This window comes from Hemibagrus wyckioides, linkage group LG16 (assembly GCF_019097595.1).
Source record: "Hemibagrus wyckioides isolate EC202008001 linkage group LG16, SWU_Hwy_1.0, whole genome shotgun sequence".
Classification (NCBI taxonomy): Eukaryota; Metazoa; Chordata; class Actinopteri; order Siluriformes; family Bagridae; genus Hemibagrus; species Hemibagrus wyckioides.
Window position 1 is genome coordinate 15,539,068 of NC_080725.1, and position 20,933 is coordinate 15,560,000.

General features: G+C 45.6%; 1 protein-coding gene across 2 annotated transcripts in view; it reads right to left on the bottom strand.

Annotated features, from left to right (window-relative positions):
• Positions 1-384: 384 nt before the first annotated feature.
• Positions 385-20,933, bottom strand: part of prdm15 (PR domain containing 15) — a 21,687-nt gene continuing 1,138 nt past the window's right edge. The window contains exons 2-25 of one of the 2 annotated variants that reach the window (XM_058412373.1): positions 20,476-20,513; positions 19,620-19,713; positions 19,341-19,494; positions 18,852-19,004; positions 15,038-15,140; positions 9,157-9,237; positions 8,850-9,074; positions 8,621-8,723; positions 8,393-8,511; positions 8,159-8,253; positions 7,961-8,048; positions 7,593-7,760; positions 7,349-7,443; positions 6,750-6,881; positions 6,392-6,535; positions 6,069-6,232; positions 4,645-4,724; positions 4,378-4,497; positions 4,138-4,269; positions 2,346-2,429; positions 2,054-2,229; positions 1,891-1,971; positions 1,525-1,719; positions 385-1,395 (exon numbers count right to left, since the gene is read on the bottom strand). In XM_058412373.1, coding sequence (XP_058268356.1) covers positions 841-1,395; positions 1,525-1,719; positions 1,891-1,971; positions 2,054-2,229; positions 2,346-2,429; positions 4,138-4,269; positions 4,378-4,497; positions 4,645-4,724; positions 6,069-6,232; positions 6,392-6,535; positions 6,750-6,881; positions 7,349-7,443; positions 7,593-7,760; positions 7,961-8,048; positions 8,159-8,253; positions 8,393-8,511; positions 8,621-8,723; positions 8,850-9,074; positions 9,157-9,237; positions 15,038-15,140; positions 18,852-19,004; positions 19,341-19,494; positions 19,620-19,713; positions 20,476-20,513 — 3,379 coding nt within the window. In that variant the 3' untranslated portion in view covers positions 385-840. The remainder of the gene's footprint in view (positions 1,396-1,524; positions 1,720-1,890; positions 1,972-2,053; positions 2,230-2,345; positions 2,430-4,137; positions 4,270-4,377; positions 4,498-4,644; positions 4,725-6,068; positions 6,233-6,391; positions 6,536-6,749; positions 6,882-7,348; positions 7,444-7,592; positions 7,761-7,960; positions 8,049-8,158; positions 8,254-8,392; positions 8,512-8,620; positions 8,724-8,849; positions 9,075-9,156; positions 9,238-15,037; positions 15,141-18,851; positions 19,005-19,340; positions 19,495-19,619; positions 19,714-20,475; positions 20,514-20,933) is intronic. The other variant, XM_058412374.1, reaches the window with a different exon arrangement.

Consider the following 20,933-nt stretch of genomic DNA (forward strand, 5'->3'; position numbering starts at 1 on the left):
ATATGTTATATTTTGTAAATATTTATTTGTAAGAAAATAAAGGACAAAAGAAATAAAGATCAGTTGTGTGGTGATGTGTGCAGGTCTGTGGACTGTGACTGTGCTGGAATCAGGAAAATAATTTAACTACCAAATATTATTATTAATCTTGTTGCATGATGCTGTAAACTCGTCACTGTGAGAAATCCTAAAGCTGACTTTAAACAGATAGTTAATAATCTCTTAAAGGTGCTTTAATTTAAATACTGAGATGATTTTCTACGTGGTAATAAAACACAAGCTGTATTTTTTTCTAGAATCTATTCTCCAGATTTAAGAAAAGAGGGTTTGTACAGCTCCGCTCACACAGCAAAGAATAAAGGACATTAAATCACATCCTAATAGCTGCTACAAGGCTCCTGTTTATTGGCTCTAGAGCAGTTCATAGAAAAACAATTCATTAAAAATGATTATCCCAGTGAGACAATGATAATCCTCATTTCTATCCATTTTTCTTCTTTTTAAAGAAATAATTTAACGTCCTCTCCATCATCGCTTTTTCCAAATAACGGAAACAAAACTGTGTCTGTGACGCTGCTCCTCTCACGCAGCTGCAACAAAACAACACAAAACAAAAAACACATCCAGCTTTGGTTTCAGGTGGAAGTGCAGTTCAAGAAATGATTACTGAGTGTAAAGTAATCCAGAATAATTCTGAACATAACTGCTACATTTTCATCAGGATTCTTCCTTTGACCTAAAACATGATATTTTATGGTCTAAATAGCACGACCGACAGTGTTTTCACAAAACCGCCTTCAGACAGCAAGAGTTTAAGAGCGTCTGCTGATGTTTTAGTTCTCAGTAGCTGAACATTTGCGGTGCTGCGGCTGGGGGCTGTGTAGGCCCTGAAGCCTGGGGCTGGATTTGATGGTTTTGCCCCAGATTACGCTGTGATTCCTGTGGAAGCTGAGCTTCGGGGTCCTGGGGGTTCTGGTTGTCCTGAGGCTCAGCCTGGGATCCGCCCACCGTCATGGCTGCTGTCACGTGATTCCCATCCGGAGTCACCTGACTTGTCCCAGCGTTCACATGACTTGTGTTTGTGGTCACATGACTCGCCTCTGTGTTGGTGATGGGCCTCCAGGCCTCCAGAGGGTGTGATATGGGATTGACGAAGGTAGTGAGGTTGATGAAGTGAGCGACAGACTGCGAGTTCGCTCCGTCCGCCTGGACGCCGGAGCCAGTGACGGGGTCAAAGGTCACAGTGAGGATGGAGCTGTCGAGGGTCAGAGGTCGTTCCACGGTGACGGGCTGCAGGCTGGTGAACTGAGCCGCCGTGTTGATGGGCGTCACCCTGATGTTGGTCAGACTGACTGAGGTGGTGGGAGGAGCACTAGGGTCAGCTAACACCACCACCTGTAGGGGGCGGAGTAGAGATCGAAGGTTTTATATGGAATTGATTTTCCAGGATGTTAAAAAGTGAGAGAATCGGCTTAGAAAAAATTATGCTTATGAAGATGATTCATTTAAACAGAAACCGTTCACCTGTTGTAAATTCTGCACGGCCGAATTGGTCTCATCTCCTGTTGTTGCCGTGGTTGCTGCTGTTGTTGTGAACTCGCTGGTTTTTCTTGTTAGCTCACCGTATTCAACTGAATCTGAGAGAATTGACTCCTGCAGCTTCTGCTTCTTCTTCATGGGACTCGAGTTCCTCTGGGCTTTTACTGTGGAGAGAGGAGGCTGAGACACACACACACACACACACAGGCATGCACACATACACACATGCGCGCACACACACACAAATTTTGTTGACAATTAAAAAATGAAACAATTAAACAATAAAAAATGCTATTCTTTCTCTCTCTCTCTCTCTCTCTCTCTCTCTCTCACACACACACACACACACACCTGTGCTATGCTGATGGATGAAGCATCAATTGTTGCAGCTTCTGGAAGATCATCTAAATACTCCACTCTCACTGTCACCACCTATATCACCATGGAAACAACAGAAGCTCAAACACACACCTGAGGATCACAGTTAAATGTGTGTGTGTGTGTGTTTGTGTACCTCAGGGTGTTTACGGCGTATGTGTCTGTTCATGGAGGCTCGTGTGGATACTTTAGTGCCACACAGGTGACAGCTCTGAGCCTCGACCTTCTCGTGTGTGAGCTGGACGTGTTTCTGCAGCATGTACTCCGTCACGTACTTCTTATCACACACCGAGCATGACCACGTCTTCCCCACTAACACACACACATACACACGTGTTGAACATTGCCTCATTCTGCACCACAGAGAAATCCTGAACATATTTACTGAAATAAACTCGGTCACGTGTGTGACGTGACGTGAGGTTCACCTGTGTGAATGAGTTTGTGTGTTTCCATTGTGTTTCTCTCACTGAATGTTTTTCCACACAGCTCACACATGAAGTCCTTTATACCTGCAGGAGAACACCACAAGATCGTCACAATGTTCATGTTTTTTATCGTTACTTCAGATAACAGAAGTGGCATGAAATGAGTGGAGGTTGTGTAAGGGTGTGTGAGGTTGTGTGAGGCAGCTGTGCCTGTGTGAGTTTGTGTGTGGTTGTGTGAGGTAGCTTTGCCTGTGTGAGGTTGTGTGAGATAGATGTAGCTGTGTAAGGTTGTGTGAGGTTGTGTAAGGATGAGTGAGGTAGCTGTACCTGTGTATGGTTGTGTGAGGTTGTGTAAGGATGAGTGAGGTAGCTGTACCTGTGTAAGGTTGTGTGAGGTTGTGTAAGGATGAGTGAAGTAGCTGTACCTGTGTAAGGTTGTGTAGGTTTGTGTGAGGTAGCTGCACCTGTGTTTGGTTGTGTGAGGTAGCTGCACCTGTGTGAGGTTGTGTAAGTTTGTGTGAGGTAGCTGTACCTATATAAGGTTGTATAAGGGTGTGTGAGGTTGTGTAAGGTTGAGTGAGGTAGCTGTACCTGTGTGAGGTTGAGTGAGGTAGCTGTACCTGTGTGAGGCTGTGTAAGTTTTAGTGAGGTAGCTGCACCTGTGTTTGGTTGTGTGAGGTAGCTGTACCTGTATAAGGTTGTATAAGGGTGTGTGAGGTTGTGTAAGGTTGAGTGAGGTAGTTGTACCTATGTGAGGTTGTGTAAGGTTGAGTGAGGTAGCTGTACCTGTGTAAGGTTGAGTGAGGTAGCTGTACCTGTGTGAGGTTGTGTAAGGTTGAGTGAGGTAGCTGTACCTGTGTAAGGTTGAGTGAGGTAGCTGCACCTGTGAGGTTGTATAAGGTTGTGTGAGGTAGCTGTACCTGTGTGAGGTTGTGTAAGTTTGTGTGAGGTAGCTGTACCTGTGTAAGGTTGTGTAAGTTTGTGTGAGGTAGCTGTACCTGTGTGAGGTTGTGTGAGTTTGTGTGAGGTAGCTGTACCTGTGTAAGGTTGTGTGAGGTAGCTGTACCTGTGTGAGGTTGTGAGAGGTAGCTGTACCTGTGTGAGGTTGTGTGAGGTAGCTGTACCTGTGTGAGGTTGTGTGAGGTAGCTGTACCTGTGTGAGGTTGTGAGAGGTAGCTGTACCTGTGTGAGGTTGTGTAAGGTTGTGTGAAGTAGCTGTACCTGTGTGAGGTTGAGTGAGGTAGCTGCACCTGTGAGGTTGTATAAGGTTGTGTGAGGTAGCTGTACCTGTGTGAGGTTGTGTAAGTTTGTGTGAGGTAGCTGTACCTGTGTAAGGTTGTGTAAGTTTGTGTGAGGTAGCTGTACCTGTGTGAGGTTGTGTGAGTTTGTGTGAGGTAGCTGTACCTGTGTAAGGTTGTGTGAGGTAGCTGTACCTGTGTGAGGTTGTGAGAGGTAGCTGTACCTGTGTGAGGTTGTGTGAGGTAGCTGTACCTGTGTGAGGTTGTGTGAGGTAGCTGTACCTGTGTGAGGTTGTGAGAGGTAGCTGTACCTGTGTGAGGTTGTGTAAGGTTGTGTGAAGTAGCTGTACCTGTGTGAGGTTGTGTAAGGTTGTGTGAGGTAGCTGTACCTGTGTGAGGTTGTGTGAGGTAGCTGTACCTGTGTGAGGTTGTGAGAGGTAGCTGTACCTGTGTGAGGTTGTGTAAGGTTGTGTGAGGTAGCTGTACCTGTGTGAGGTTGTGTGAGGTAGCTGTACCTGTGTGAGGTTGTGTAAGTTTGTGTGAGGTAGCTGTACCTGTGTGTCTCTTGTAGTGTTTCAGCATGTTGACTTTCTGTGCGAATTTGCGGTTACACTCCTTACACTCATACTCCTTAATGCCCTTGTGGAGCTTCATGTGGTGTCGCAGGGCATGTTTCGTCTTCATACCTGCTCACACACACACACACACACACACACACACACACACACACACACTAATGTGACAAACCACACACATAAATGCTTGTACAGTGTGTGGGTGTGTGTGTTTTCTACCTTTCCCACACTCAGCACACAGGAAGTCGCGAATGTTATCATGAACTCTCAGGTGCTCCTTCAGCATGTCCTTCCTGGCAAACGATTTTCCACACTGATCACAACTGTGACTCTTCACACCTGCATGCACACACACACACACACACACACACACACACCCTTAAAGGATCAGGTTTGGGACACAGTGAGGTGTCTATACAGTGTGTGTGTGTGTTTGTGTATGTGTGTGTGTCTGACATGTGTAAGACGTGAGCAGCACTAACACACCTGTGTGGATGATCTTGTGCCTCTCCAGGTTGCCGATGCTGTTGAAGATGCGGCCGCACATGTCACACGGGTGGATGTACCTGCAACCGGGTCACATGATCAAGACTCTGCACATCACTGGGGGTGAGCTCTACATTAAACTGGATTCTGATTGGTCATCATGTGTTGCTTCATTTTCTATAACAGCAGTTTATATCAATGCACTCACTCTGATACCTTTCTGTAGTAACAGCTGGTTTCTATAGTAACAGCTCCCTCACAGAGATGTGTACAGCACAAACAGATTAAAACTAAACACTGATCTGGTGAAGTTTACTGTAAGTGTGTGGAAGGAGTGCTGGGTATCAGTCAGAGGTGAAGCTGGACCTTCACATCTTCAGGACAGAGGAGTTTACACTGCTTTACAGTTTCTCACTTCTCCATGAAATGTAACAATAACTGGATAAAAAGTATGGCATGTACTTTAGTACTTTGTATTTATGTATGTGTGTGTGTGTGTGCATATATTTATGTATGTGTGTGAGTGTGTGTGTATGTGTATTTATGTATGTGTGTGTATATTTGTGTTTGTGTGTGTATGTATATATATATGTGTGTGTGTGTGTATGTGTATTTATGTGTGTGTGTGTATTTATGTGTTTATGTTTGTGTGTATATTTATGTTTGTGTGTGTGTGTGTATATTTGTGTATATGTATGTGTTTGTGATGTATGTATGTATATATATGTATGTGTGTATGTATATTTATGTTTATGTGTGTGTGTGTATTTATGTATGTGTGTGTGTATATTTATGTGTATTTATGTATGTGTGTGTATATTTGTGTGTGTGTGTGTATGTGTATTTAAGTATGTGTGTGTATATATGTGTGTGTATGTGTATTTATGTATGTGTGTGTATATTTATGTGTATTTATGTGTGTGTGTGTATTTATGTGTGTGTGTGTATGTGTGTGTATATTTATGTGTGTATGTATGTGTTTGTGATGTATGTATGCGTATATATGTATGTGTGTGTGTATATTTATGTGTTTGTGTGTGTGTGTATGTGTATTTATGTATGTGTGTGTATATATGTGTGTGTATGTGTATTTATGTATGTGTGTGTGTATATTTGTGTTTGTGTGTGTGTATGTGTGTGTATATTTATGTGTGTATGTATGTGTTTGTGATGTATGTATGTGTATATATGTATGTGTGTGTGTATATTTATGTGTTTATGTGTGTGTGTGTATTTATATATATATATATATATGTGTGTGTGTGTGTGTATATTTATGTGTGTGTGTATGTATGTGTATATGTGTGTTTGTGTGTGTGTATATTTATGTGTTTATGTGTATGTATGTGTATTTATGTATGTGTGTATATTTATGTGTTTATGTGTGTGTATATTTATGTGTTTGTGTGTGTGTGTGTGTCTACCTCTGCACTGCAGGGTCAGGAAGCTGTTCTCTGTGAATAACCAGGTGAGCGTTGTAGGTGGCTTTGAGGGCAAAGCGTCTGTTACAGATCACACAGCCGTAGCCGCGCTCTTTGTGCATCTCCATGATGTGTTTCAGATAATCACGACCTTTAGCAAACGTCACCTGAGCCACCGAGCAGACGGAATTCCACAGAATTCAGCAAGACAGACAGGATATGGATCAAAATATCCCAAAAACTCAGTTTGCTTTTTGTTTCTATCCACATTGTATTGTCAGCAGAAGGAAAGAACTGTGTGTGTGTGTGTGTGTGTGTGTTTTAACCTGGCACTTTTTACAGCTATATTTGTGATGTTCTGGATCATCCTTCTCATCTTCATCGTCTGAGTTTCCCTCACTGTCATCCATCGAAATTCCAATCTTTTTAATGAAGTTCTCTCGCTCCTGTTCATCCATTAACGCAATATCCTGAGAGAGAGAGAGAGAGAGAGAGACAAGCAGCTCTATGAATTGGATGTTGAATTGGAAGAACTCGAATGTCCTGTACAAAGCCCTTACTCAACCCCACTGAACACGTCATGTCACATGCAGCTCAGTGATAAACAGCTGTATATCTGCAAAATGGACATTATGTTCACTCTAACACACACACACACACAGAGAAATGTGTGCTACTCCTCACCTTAAAGTGCACGTGTATGTGGTCTCTCAGCACATCCACGCGGAAGAACTTGCGGCCGCAGATCTCACACGTGTATTTTTTGTCTCCGTGAGTCAGCAGGTGTTTGTTCATGTTACTGCGACAGGAAAACACCTGGTACACAAACAACATCCAGATAACACACACTGCCACGTGACGTGTTCCACAGCAGACAAGACAGCGCTCCACACTCCACTCACACAGACAGACGTGAAAATACCTCCACTGAACTGTGCTGATAACATCAGAGTAAATATCACACTGTGTGTGCTGGTGCTGGAGTGGGAAGGTGTGTGTACAGAGGATTTGATGATTTCCTTGACTGAGCTGATTTTGTAATGCAGCTCTGGCAACCCTGAACACCAAAGCAGTCAGTGTTGTACATTAAAGCATGTGAGAAATGTTTAATGAGCACTAAACCCCTTGGGTTTGTTTTGTTTGTTCAATCAAGAAAAATCTCAGTTCAGTGTGAAAAATATCCACACAAAAAAATCTGATAAATTTAATCATAACCCATTCCGGCCAAATCAGGGTGCCAATACTTTTGCACCTGAGTCTTATACCCATGTACTAATTCTCACCTTGCCGCAGATGGGACACGCTGATGGTTCCTTCCTGTATTTTGTTCCTTCTTCTCCGTTTGCATCCATTTCTTCTCTCTTCATGTTCTTCGAACCTGATGGCACGTCACACACACACCAGAGGAGATTAATAAAAAATACTAACCCCAATTCAGATCTCCCTCTTCCTTGGTGTGTATATATATATATATATATATATATATATATATATATATATATATATTTATATTTATGTCTCTCTCACCCATGACGTGGCGTCTCTGGTGGTCCTGCATCACGTCTTTACGGTAAAACATTTTGTTACACACCTCGCAGGCGTACAGCTTCTCCCCGTGTTTCTTCTTGTGTTTGGATAAATTGCTGTTGGTGGAGAAAAACCTGGAGCAGAGCTCACACTGAAACGTCTTATCGTCTTTGGGGAGAAAAGACAAAGATGGACAGCTTTACATGCCCACACATGGCAAAAGATATCTCTAATACTAATAAACAGATAAGGCAGATTGTAATAACATAGTAATTACACACACATGCAGACTAGACAACGTGTACAACATACACAGTCTACATAACAGTACAGTATGATCAGTGTATTGTATACTCTCAGGGTTGTACCTGTCCTGCAGTTGTGAAATTTCAAGGCGTTTTCTACCCGAAACGATTTCTCACAGGTCTTACACTTATACCTGTACTCCACATCCGACTACACACACACACACACACAATTATCAAGCTTCAGAGAAATTGGATGTTATTCAGATTATTCACAAAACTTTTTCACTCTCTCTTTCACACACACACACACACACACACCTCGTTCTTGCTGTGTTTGTAGGAGATGTGCTGTTTCAGACTCTCCTTACGACTGAACATCTTGTCACACTCATCACATTTAAACAGTTTGTCACCTGAAACAGAGAAGAGAGTGGGAAGTGTGTGTGTGTACTGTGAAACAACCTCTGGGTGTGTGAATTTGTGTTTATATATATATATATATATATATATATATATATATATATATATATATATATGTGTGTGTGTGTGTACCATGAGAGCGCACATGCCGGTTCAGGTTGCTGCTGTTCTGAAACACTTTATTACACAGGATACACTGATACACTCGCTTATGATCTCCACTCTTCAGAATACGCTTCCTCACCACTGACCTACACACACACACACACACACAGTGTTCATTTCACAGGTTCCTTACACACACTCTCACATACACACACACACACACAGTGGGAGGTTGAAGAGTGTGTGAGTTCTCACTTTCCGCTCGTGATGAGGCAGCGTGTGTGTCGGCTCGGTTTGATTGACAGCTCGTCTCTGCGCATGAGATCCGACACTGGAACTGGAACAGAAGCAGGGGGGTCTACACACACACACACAGGCTCACATGAGGATATGTGTAAGTGCAGGATTTCTTAGAAACTGAACCAAAACAGAAAAGTGAGGTGGCACTTAAAAGATGTGTGTGTGTGTGTGAGTGTGTAATCACTTTTACTGAGTTCTGTTGTCTCTCCTTTCGCTTTACGTTGTCTATTTACTCGTTTTTTCGGCTCGGGTGCAGCGGGTGTGACTTCAGGAGTAACATTCACCGCTACCTGATGATCAGGTGAGACAGCAGCGGGTGAGACAGCAGTGGGTGAGACAGCAGCGGGTGAGACAGCAGCGGGTGAGACAGCAGCGGGTGAGACAGCAGCGGGTGAGCAGGTCAGCTGATCTGGAAAAGAGATAAATAAAACCAGATGACCAGGGTTAAGTAAGAAACACTCACATCACCATCATCAGTGTTTCAGACTCACCTGTGTTATTGTCTCTGAGCACAGGGGGCGCCAAAACTTCTGCTCGCTCCTCAACTACAGCTGGTTTTCCACACAACGTCCCTACAACACCACCACCACCACAATAACAACCACCACCACCACCACAATAACAACCACCACCACCACCAGCACCACAATACAGATCAAACAACATTATACTGTTGGTATAATGGTACAAATCAGACAGACACACTGCACATCCATCTGTCTGTCTGTCTGTACAGTTGTGTGTCTATGTGTCAGTGTGTGTACCTGTGTGTGTCAGTGTGTGTACCTGTGTGTGTACCTGTGTGTGTCAGTGTGTGTCAGTGTGTGTGTCAGTGTGTGTACCTGTGTGTGTCAGTGTGTGTACCTGTGTGTGTCAGTGTGTGTACCTGTGTGTGTACCTGTGTGTGTCAGTGTGTGTCAGTGTGTGTGTCAGTGTGTGTACCTGTGTGTGTCAGTGTGTGTACCTGTGTGTGTCAGTGTGTGTCAGTGTGTGTGTCAGTGTGTGTACCTGTGTGTGTCAGTGTGTGTACCTGTGTATGTCAGTGTGTGTACCTGTGTATGTCAGTGTGTGTACCTGTGTGTGTCAGTGTGTGTACCTGTGTGTGTCAGTGTGTGTGTCAGTGTGTGTACCTGTGTGTGTCAGTGTGTGTACCTGTGTGTGTCAGTGTGTGTACCTGTGTGTGTCAGTGTGTGTACCTGTGTGTGTCAGTGTGTGTACCTGTGTATGTCAGTGTGTGTACCTGTGTGTGTCAGTGTGTGTGTCAGTGTGTGTACCTGTGTGTGTCAGTGTGTGTACCTGTGTGTGTCAGTGTGTGTACCTGTGTATGTTAGTGTGTGTACCTGTGTGTGTCAGTGTGTGTGTCAGTGTGTGTACCTGTGTATGTCAGTGTGTGTACCTGTGTGTGTCAGTGTGTGTACCTGTGTGTGTACCTGTGTATGTCAGTGTGTGTACCTGTGTGTGTCAGTGTGTGTACCTGTGTGTGTCAGTGTGTGTACCTGTGTGTGTACCTGTGTGTGTACCTGTGTGTGTCAGTGTGTGTACCTGTGTGTGTCAGTGTGTGTACCTGTGTGTGTCAGTGTGTGTACCTGTGTGTGTCAGTGTGTGTACCTGTGTGTGTCAGTGTGTGTACCTGTGTATGTCAGTGTGTGTACCTGTGTGTGTCAGTGTGTGTACCTGTGTATGTCAGTGTGTGTACCTGTGTGTGTCAGTGTGTGTACCTGTGTGTGTCAGTGTGTGTACCTGTGTGTGTCAGTGTGTGTGTCAGTGTGTGTACCTGTGTATGTCAGTGTGTGTACCTGTGTGTGTCAGTGTGTGTACCTGTGTGTGTACCTGTGTATGTCAGTGTGTGTACCTGTGTGTGTCAGTGTGTGTACCTGTGTGTGTACCTGTGTATGTCAGTGTGTGTACCTGTGTGTGTCAGTGTGTGTACCTGTGTGTGTCAGTGTGTGTACCTGTGTGTGTACCTGTGTATGTCAGTGTGTGTACCTGTGTGTGTCAGTGTGTGTACCTGTGTGTGTCAGTGTGTGTACCTGTGTGTGTCAGTGTGTGTACCTGTGTATGTCAGTGTGTGTACCTGTGTATGTCAGTGTGTGTACCTGTGTGTGTCAGTGTGTGTGTCAGTGTGTGTACCTGTGTGTGTCAGTGTGTGTACCTGTGTGTGTCAGTGTGTGTACCTGTGTGTGTCAGTGTGTGTACCTGTGTGTGTCAGTGTGTGTACCTGTGTATGTCAGTGTGTGTACCTGTGTGTGTCAGTGTGTGTACCTGTGTGTGTCAGTGTGTGTACCTGTGTGTGTCAGTGTGTGTACCTGTGTATGTCAGTGTGTGTACCTGTGTGTGTCAGTGTGTGTGTCAGTGTGTGTACCTGTGTGTGTCAGTGTGTGTACCTGTGTGTGTCAGTGTGTGTACCTGTGTGTGTACCTGTGTATGTCAGTGTGTGTACCTGTGTGTGTCAGTGTGTGTACCTGTGTGTGTCAGTGTGTGTACCTGTGTGTGTACCTGTGTGTGTACCTGTGTATGTCAGTGTGTGTACCTGTGTGTGTCAGTGTGTGTACCTGTGTGTGTCAGTGTGTGTACCTGTGTGTGTCAGTGTGTGTGTCAGTGTGTGTACCTGTGTATGTCAGTGTGTGTACCTGTGTGTGTCAGTGTGTGTGTCAGTGTGTGTACCTGTGTGTGTCAGTGTGTGTACCTGTGTGTGTCAGTGTGTGTACCTGTGTGTGTCAGTGTGTGTGTCAGTGTGTGTACCTGTGTATGTCAGTGTGTGTACCTGTGTGTGTCAGTGTGTGTACCTGTGTGTGTCAGTGTGTGTACCTGTGTGTGTACCTGTGTGTGTACCTGTGTATGTCAGTGTGTGTACCTGTGTGTGTCAGTGTGTGTACCTGTGTGTGTACCTGTGTGTGTACCTGTGTATGTCAGTGTGTGTACCTGTGTGTGTCAGTGTGTGTACCTGTGTGTGTCAGTGTGTGTACCTGTGTATGTCAGTGTGTGTACCTGTGTATGTCAGTGTGTGTACCTGTGTATGTCAGTGTGTGTACCTGTGTGTGTCAGTGTGTGTGTCAGTGTGTGTACCTGTGTGTGTCAGTGTGTGTACCTGTGTGTGTCAGTGTGTGTACCTGTGTGTGTCAGTGTGTGTACCTGTGTGTGTCAGTGTGTGTGTCAGTGTGTGTACCTGTGTATGTCAGTGTGTGTACCTGTGTGTGTCAGTGTGTGTACCTGTGTGTGTACCTGTGTATGTCAGTGTGTGTACCTGTGTGTGTCAGTGTGTGTACCTGTGTGTGTACCTGTGTATGTCAGTGTGTGTACCTGTGTGTGTCAGTGTGTGTACCTGTGTGTGTCAGTGTGTGTACCTGTGTGTGTACCTGTGTGTGTACCTGTGTATGTCAGTGTGTGTACCTGTGTGTGTCAGTGTGTGTACCTGTGTGTGTCAGTGTGTGTACCTGTGTGTGTCAGTGTGTGTACCTGTGTATGTCAGTGTGTGTACCTGTGTATGTCAGTGTGTGTACCTGTGTGTGTCAGTGTGTGTGTCAGTGTGTGTACCTGTGTGTGTCAGTGTGTGTACCTGTGTGTGTCAGTGTGTGTACCTGTGTGTGTCAGTGTGTGTACCTGTGTATGTCAGTGTGTGTACCTGTGTGTGTCAGTGTGTGTGTCAGTGTGTGTACCTGTGTGTGTCAGTGTGTGTACCTGTGTGTGTCAGTGTGTGTACCTGTGTGTGTCAGTGTGTGTGTCAGTGTGTGTACCTGTGTATGTCAGTGTGTGTACCTGTGTGTGTCAGTGTGTGTGTCAGTGTGTGTACCTGTGTGTGTCAGTGTGTGTACCTGTGTGTGTCAGTGTGTGTACCTGTGTGTGTCAGTGTGTGTGTCAGTGTGTGTACCTGTGTGTGTCAGTGTGTGTACCTGTGTGTGTCAGTGTGTGTACCTGTGTGTGTCAGTGTGTGTACCTGTGTATGTCAGTGTGTGTACCTGTGTGTGTCAGTGTGTGTGTCAGTGTGTGTACCTGTGTATGTCAGTGTGTGTACCTGTGTGTGTACCTGTGTATGTCAGTGTGTGTACCTGTGTGTGTCAGTGTGTGTACCTGTGTGTGTACCTGTGTATGTCAGTGTGTGTACCTGTGTGTGTCAGTGTGTGTACCTGTGTGTGTCAGTGTGTGTACCTGTGTGTGTACCTGTGTGTGTCAGTGTGTGTCAGTGTGTGTCAGTGTGTGTGTCAGTGTGTGTACCTGTGTGTGTCAGTGTGTGTACCTGTGTATGTCAGTGTGTGTACCTGTGTATGTCAGTGTGTGTACCTGTGTGTGTCAGTGTGTGTACCTGTGTGTGTCAGTGTGTGTGTCAGTGTGTGTACCTGTGTGTGTCAGTGTGTGTACCTGTGTGTCAGTGTGTGTACCTGTGTGTGTCAGTGTGTGTACCTGTGTGTGTCAGTGTGTGTACCTGTGTATGTCAGTGTGTGTACCTGTGTGTGTCAGTGTGTGTACCTGTGTATGTCAGTGTGTGTACCTGTGTGTCAGTGTGTGTACCTGTGTATGTCAGTGTGTGTACCTGTGTGTGTCAGTGTGTGTGTCAGTGTGTGTACCTGTGTATGTCAGTGTGTGTACCTGTGTGTGTACCTGTGTATGTCAGTGTGTGTACCTGTGTGTGTCAGTGTGTGTACCTGTGTGTGTACCTGTGTATGTCAGTGTGTGTGTCTATGTGTCAGTGTGTGTACCTGTGTGTGTCAGTGTGTGTACCTGTGTGTGTACCTGTGTGTGTCAGTGTGTGTCAGTGTGTGTGTCAGTGTGTGTACCTGTGTGTGTCAGTGTGTGTACCTGTGTATGTCAGTGTGTGTACCTGTGTGTGTCAGTGTGTGTACCTGTGTGTGTCAGTGTGTGTGTCAGTGTGTGTACCTGTGTGTGTCAGTGTGTGTACCTGTGTGTGTCAGTGTGTGTACCTGTGTATGTCAGTGTGTGTACCTGTGTATGTCAGTGTGTGTACCTGTGTGTGTCAGTGTGTGTGTCAGTGTGTGTACCTGTGTGTGTCAGTGTGTGTACCTGTGTGTGTCAGTGTGTGTACCTGTGTATGTCAGTGTGTGTACCTGTGTGTGTCAGTGTGTGTGTCAGTGTGTGTACCTGTGTATGTCAGTGTGTGTACCTGTGTGTGTACCTGTGTATGTCAGTGTGTGTACCTGTGTGTGTCAGTGTGTGTACCTGTGTGTGTACCTGTGTGTGTCAGTGTGTGTACCTGTGTGTGTCAGTGTGTGTACCTGTGTGTGTACCTGTGTGTGTACCTGTGTGTGTCAGTGTGTGTACCTGTGTGTGTCAGTGTGTGTACCTGTGTGTGTCAGTGTGTGTACCTATGTGTGTCAGTGTGTGTACCTGTGTATGTCAGTGTGTGTACCTGTGTATGTCAGTGTGTGTACCTGTGTGTGTCAGTGTGTGTACCTGTGTATGTCAGTGTGTGTACCTGTGTGTGTCAGTGTGTGTACCTGTGTATGTCAGTGTGTGTACCTGTGTGTGTCAGTGTGTGTGTCAGTGTGTGTACCTGTGTATGTCAGTGTGTGTACCTGTGTGTGTACCTGTGTATGTCAGTGTGTGTACCTGTGTGTGTCAGTGTGTGTACCTGTGTGTGTACCTGTGTATGTCAGTGTGTGTACCTGTGTGTGTCAGTGTGTGTACCTGTGTGTGTCAGTGTGTGTACCTGTGTGTGTACCTGTGTGTGTACCTGTGTGTGTCAGTGTGTGTACCTGTGTGTCAGTGTGTGTACCTGTGTGTGTCAGTGTGTGTACCTGTGTGTGTACCTGTGTGTGTCAGTGTGTGTACCTGTGTGTGTACCTGTGTATGTCAGTGTGTGTACCTGTGTATGTCAGTGTGTGTACCTGTGTGTGTCAGTGTGTGTACCTGTGTGTGTACCTGTGTGTGTACCTGTGTATGTCAGTGTGTGTACCTGTGTGTGTCAGTGTGTGTACCTGTGTGTGTCAGTGTGTGTACCTGTGTATGTCAGTGTGTGTACCTGTGTATGTCAGTGTGTGTACCTGTGTGTGTCAGTGTGTGTACCTGTGTATGTCAGTGTGTGTACCTGTGTATGTCAGTGTGTGTACCTGTGTGTGTCAGTGTGTGTACCTGTGTATGTCAGTGTGTGTACCTGTGTGTGTCAGTGTGTGTACCTGTGTGTGTCAGTGTGTGTACCTGTGTGTGTCAGTGTGTGTACCTGTGTATGTCAGTCTGTGTACCTGTGTGTGTCAGTCTGTGTACCTGTGTATGTCAGTCTGTGTACCTGTGTGTGTCAGTGTGTGTACCTGTGTGTGTCAGTGTGTGTACCTGTGTGTGTACCTGTGTATGTCAGTGTGTGTACCTGTGTGTGTCAGTGTGTGTACCTGTGTGTGTACCTGTGTGTGTCAGTGTGTGTACCTGTGTGTGGAGGTGCTATAGGAGGCTTCAGAACGGGTTTCTCCATCTTTTTAGCGTAGAAAGCTCCATACCACACTCTCAGCTCTGCCCCCGGCAACACATCCTGTATAACATACACAAATATACAAAAGTGTGTGTGTGTGTACGTGTTACGTGTGTGTGCTCAAGTGTAGCTGTGAGGTGTGCGTGTGTGTGTGTGTGTGAGTGAGTGAGTGAGTGTGTGTACCTGTGAGGTGTGCGTGTATGTGTGTGTACCTGTGAGGTGTGTGTGTATGTGTGTGTACCTGTGAGGTGTGTGTGTATGTGTGTGTACCTGTGAGGTGTGTGTGTATGTGTGTGTACCTGTGAGGTGTGCGTATGTGTGTGTAACTGTGAGGTGCGTGTATGTGTGTGTATCTGTGAGGTGTGTGTGTGTGTATGTGTGTGTATCTGTGAGGTGTGTGTGTGTGTATGTGTGTGTATCTGTGAGGTGTGTGTGTATGTGTGTGTACCTGTGAGGTGTGTGTGTGTGTATGTGTGTGTATCTGTGAGGTGTGTGTGTGTGTATGTGTGTGTATCTGTGAGGTGTGTGTGTATGTGTGTGTACCTGTGAGGTGTGTGTGTATGTGTGTGTACCTGTGAGGTGTGTGTATGTGTGTGTACCTGTGAGGTGTGTGTGTATGTGTGTGTAACTGAGGTGTGTGTGTGTATACCTGTGAGGTGTGTGTGTATGTGTATGTACCTGTGAGGTGTGTGTGTATGTGTATGTACCTGTGAGGTGTGTGTGTATGTGTGTGTACCTGTGAGGTGTGTGTGTGTGTGTATACCTGTGAGGTGTGTGTGTATGTGTATGTACCTGTGAGGTGTGTGTGTATGTGTATGTACCTGTGAGGTGTGTGTGTATGTGTGTGTACCTGTGAGGTGTGTGTGTGTGTGTATACCTGTGAGGTGTGTGTGTATGTGTATGTACCTGTGAGGTGTGTATGTGTGTGCACCTCTGAGGTGTGTGTGTATGTGTATGTGAGTGTACCTGTGAGGTGTGTGTGTACCTGTAAGATGTGTGGGTAAGTGTATGTGAGTGTACCTGTGAGGTGTGTGTGTGTATGTGTACATGTATGTGTGTGTGTGTATGTGTGTATACCTGTGAGGTGTGTGTATGTGTAGGTGAGTGTACCTGTGAGGTGTGTGTGTATGTGAGTGTACCTATGAGGTGTGTGTGTATGTGAGTGTACCTATGAGGTGTGTGTGTATGTGTATGTGTGTGTACCTGTAAGGTGTATGTGTGTGTGTGTGTATGTGTGTGTACCTATGAGTGGTGTGTGTATGTGTGTGTACCTGTGAAGTGTGTGTGTGTGTGTGCGTGTGTACCTGTGAGGTGTGTGTGTATGTACCTGTGAGGTGTGTGTATATGTGTATGTGTGTGTACCTGTGAGGTGTGTGTGTGTATGTGTATCTGTGTGTACCTGTGAGGGGTGTGTGTATGTGTATGTGTGTGTACCTGTGAGGGGTGTGTGTATGTGTATGTGTGTGTACCTGTGAGGTGTGTGTGTGTATGTGTGTGTACCTGTGAGGTGTGTGTGTGTATGTATGTGTGTGTACCTGTGAGGTGTGTGTGTATGTGTATGTGTGTGTACCTGTGAGGTGTGTGTGTTTGTACGTGTGTGTACCTGTGAGGTGTGTGTGTGTACGTGTGTGTACCTGTGAGGTGTGTGTGTGTACGTGTGTGTACCTGTGAGATGTGTGTGTATGTGTGTGTACCTGTGAGGTGTGTGTGTATGTGTATGTGTGTGTACCTGTGAGGTGCGTATGTATGTGTAACTGTGAGGTGCGTATGTGTGTGTACCTGTGAGGTGTGTGTGTATGTGTGTGTACCTGTGAGGTGTGTGTGTATGTGTGTGTACCTGTGAGGTGTGCGTGTATGTGTGTGTACCTGTGAGGTGTGCGTGTATGTGTGTGTACCTGTGAGGTGTGCGTGTATGTGTGTGTACCTGTGAGGTGTGCGTGTATGTGTGTGTACCTGTGAGGTGTGCGTGTATGTGTGTGTACCTGTGAGGTGTGCGTGTATGTGTGTGTACCTGTGAGGTGTGCGTGTATGTGTGTGTAACTGTGAGGTGTGTATGTGTGTGTACCTGTGAGGTGTGTGTGTATGTGTGTGTACCTGTGAGGTGTGTGTGTATGTGTGTGTACCTGTGAGGTGTGTGTGTATGTGTGTGTACCTGTGAGGTGTGTGTGTATGTGTATGTGTGTGTACCTGTGAGGTGTGCGTGTATGTGTGTGTAACTGTGTGTGTGTATGTGTGTGTATCTGTGAGGTGTGTGTGTATGTGTGTGTATCTGTGAGGTGTGTGTGTATGTGTGTGTATCTGTGAGGTGTGTGTGTATGTGTGTGTATCTGTGAGGTGTGTGTGTATGTGTGTGTATCTGTGAGGTGTGTGTGTATGTGTGTGTATCTGTGTGTGTGTGTGTATGTGTGTGTATGTGTGTGTATCTGTGTGTGTGTATGTGTGTGTACCTGTGAGGTGTGTGTGTATGTGTGTGTACCTGTGAGGTGTGTGTGTATGTGTGTGTACCTGTGAGGTGTGCGTGTATGTGTGTGTACCTGTGAGGTGTGCGTGTATGTGTGTGTAACTGTGAGGTGTGTATGTGTGTGTATCTGTGAGGTGTGAGGTGTGCGTGTATGTGTGTGTAACTGTGAGGTGTGTATGTGTGTGTATCTGTGAGGTGTGTGTGTATGTGTGTGTACCTGTGAGGTGTGTGTGTACCTGTGAGGTGTGTGTGTATGTGTGTGTACCTGTGAGGTGTGTGTGTATGTGTGTGTACCTGTGAGGTGTGTGTGTATGTGTGTGTACCTGTGAGGTGTGTGTGTATGTGTGTGTACCTGTGAGGTGTGTGTGTATGTGTGTGTACCTGTGAGGTGTGTGTATGTGTGTGTACCTGTGAGGTGTGTGTGTATGTGTGTGTACCTGTGAGGTGTGTGTGTATGTGTGTGTACCTGTGAGGTGTGTGTGTATGTGTGTGTACCTGTGAGGTGTGTGTGTGTGTGTGTGTACCTGTGAGGTGTGTGTGTGTGTATGTGTACCTGTGAGGTGTGTGTGTGTGTATACCTGTGAGGTGTGTGTGTATGTGTGTGTACCTGTGAGGTGTGTGTGTATGTGTGTGTACCTGTGAGGTGTGTGTGTGTGTATGTGTACCTGTGAGGTGTGTGTGTGTGTATGTGTACCTGTGAGGTGTGTGTGTGTGTATGTGTGTGTACCTGTGAGGTGTGTGTGTGTATGTGTGTGTACCTGTGAGGTGTGTGTATGTGTGTGTACCTGTGAGGTGTGTGTATGTGTGTGTACCTGTGAGGTGTGTGTATGTGTGTGTACCTGTGAGGTGTGTGTGTATGTGTGTGTACCTGTGAGGTGTATGTGTATGTGTGTGTACCTGTGAGGTGTGTGTATGTGTGTGTACCTGTGAGGTGTGTGTATGTGTATGTGTGTGTACCTGTGAGGTGTGTGTGTATGTGTATGTGTGTGTACCTGTGAGGTGTGTGTGTGTGTATATGTGTGTGTACCTGTGAGGTGTGTGTGTATGTGTGTGTACCTGTGAGGTGTGTGTGTATGTGTGTGTACCTGTGAGGTGTGTGTGTATGTGTATGTGTGTGTACCTGTGAGGTGTGTGTGTATGTGTATGTGTGTGTACCTGTGAGGTGTGTGTGTATGTGTGTGTACCTGTGAGGTGTGTGTATGTGTGTGTACCTGTGAGGTGTGTGTGTATGTGTGTGTACCTGTGAGGTGTGTGTGTATGTGTATGTGTGTGTACCTGTGAGGTGTGTGTGTATGTGTATGTGTGTGTACCTGTGAGGTGTTGAAGTACAGCTCGTCGTCCTGTTGGTATGCTGTGAGGTTTTGGTGTGTGTGATCTGTCGCAGGTCTGACCAGCATCATCCAGTTACAGTCGTCCTCGTTAGACGTGTCCAAACAGATCACAGAGCCGTCTGTCTGAAAGATCTGTCTCACACACACACACACAAACACACACACCTGTCACTTCCTGTCCCTAACCTGTAACTGTTTATTAGACAGAGAGAGAGGGAGTGAGAGAGAGAGAAAGAGAGAGAGAGAGACAGAGAGAGAGAGTTGAGAGAGCTGAAGTAAGGTGTCTTAGAGGAGAGCTGTCACACTGCTTTGAAATGAATCTACATCTAAAGGTAAAATTCTGCACGGCTCTTGTCAAATACAATTCATTTTGGAATCAAGAGGCTAATTAAGTCAATAAACCTAATTAACTGCATAGTTCACTGTACAGTCTTCTGTGTGTGTGTGTTCTGTTTTCCTGAAGCTGACCTTTAAAGGAAATGGTGTGTGTGTGTTCAGCTTTGTGACGCGCTTGGCCTCGAATGGACCGAAGCGTGTTCTCTTGACGAGCCGCCGGAGGACAAACACTCCCTCTGTCTCTCCTTCAGCCACTCGGATCTCCAGACTGTCCGGCAGAGACGACCTGCACACACACACACACACAGGTAACATACAGCACATATACATACAACAAGCCAAACCTGGTTAAAAACACATCACCATCATCGCCATTATTATTATTATTTGTGTATACACACGTTAACTCACCGTGCTCGGCTCAACACAAACGAGTCTCTAACAGTAACGATGGGGCCCAGCTCAGGACACTCAGAATTATGATACTGAGCACAGTCCTCACACCCTGCACACACACACACACACACACACAGTAAAACACCTGGATGTCATGTAAATGCTAAAATACACACTAAAATATGCTAAATATAATCTAAATGAGAACATGGTGCAGAATGAGCTTGTAGATCAGGACCCCCGAACACACCCGAGATCAACGTGAGATGAGTTTCGATTTTTAATATAAATGAAGAGTATAGGGCACGCAGGTTGTGTTAATCCATGTGTTAATCTGTAACACGTCATTTCTCACAAACCCTCAGGGAAGTTGCACACTTGCATTCTGTCAAACTCTTTCGCAGTCCATGTGAAAAAGACATGTGACTGAGCCCATGGGGGCAGTGGTTGCTCAAGTGGTAAAGGCTCTGGGTAATTGACCGGAAGATTGGGGTTCAAGCCCCAACACCGCCAAGCTGCCACCGCGGGGCCCTTGAGCAAGTCCCTTAACCCACCCTGCTCCAGGGGTGCTACATGGCTGACCCTGCGCTCTGACCCCAACCCCCAAGGATGGGATATGCAAAGAAAGTAATGCATGCCGTAATGTATATGTGACAAATAATGACAACTTAACTTCACTTAAACACCAATGACTTCCTTCTTCCTGTTCTAGGATGTCCATTTAGGAACTCTAAACCACACCCACATTTCCATATATGGAAACATCACAAACTGACCCTAACTAGACCCACAGAGAAAAGCTGAAAATGACAGAATGAATAATATGTTAATAAGAACACAGTAATGTGGTGATGTGGATGTTTCTACTCACAGATGTAGTCGTCTGGTGTCTGCTCAGCCATCCTGCTGCTGCGAGATTCACAAAACAGAACAATAAATATCACAGGCTGGTTTAGAAATTCTAATGTATAGGCAAGTTTTGCACATGTGCGAGAGATTATGTAATTATGAGTGTGATTACGAATTATCAGTACCCTTATCAGTATCATAACACCTCCTTTACAGGTGCAGTGTGAACGCATTGTGTCTCAAATGAAATATTAGAAAGACTTAAAAGTGTAGAGAAGTGTGGGAGTGCTCCAGTCCTGCAGGTGGTGCTGTTACAATTTCATTACAATTTCTACAGGAAGAGAGAATCATACTGCATTCATGCTGAGTGTGTGACCTCAGGAAGACCTGCAGGAGGATTAAGGCTCTTTCACGGTTCTTAGTCTGGTTCCTGAGACCCAGTCAGATTCAGATGGAACTGTTTGATTTGGTAAACAAACC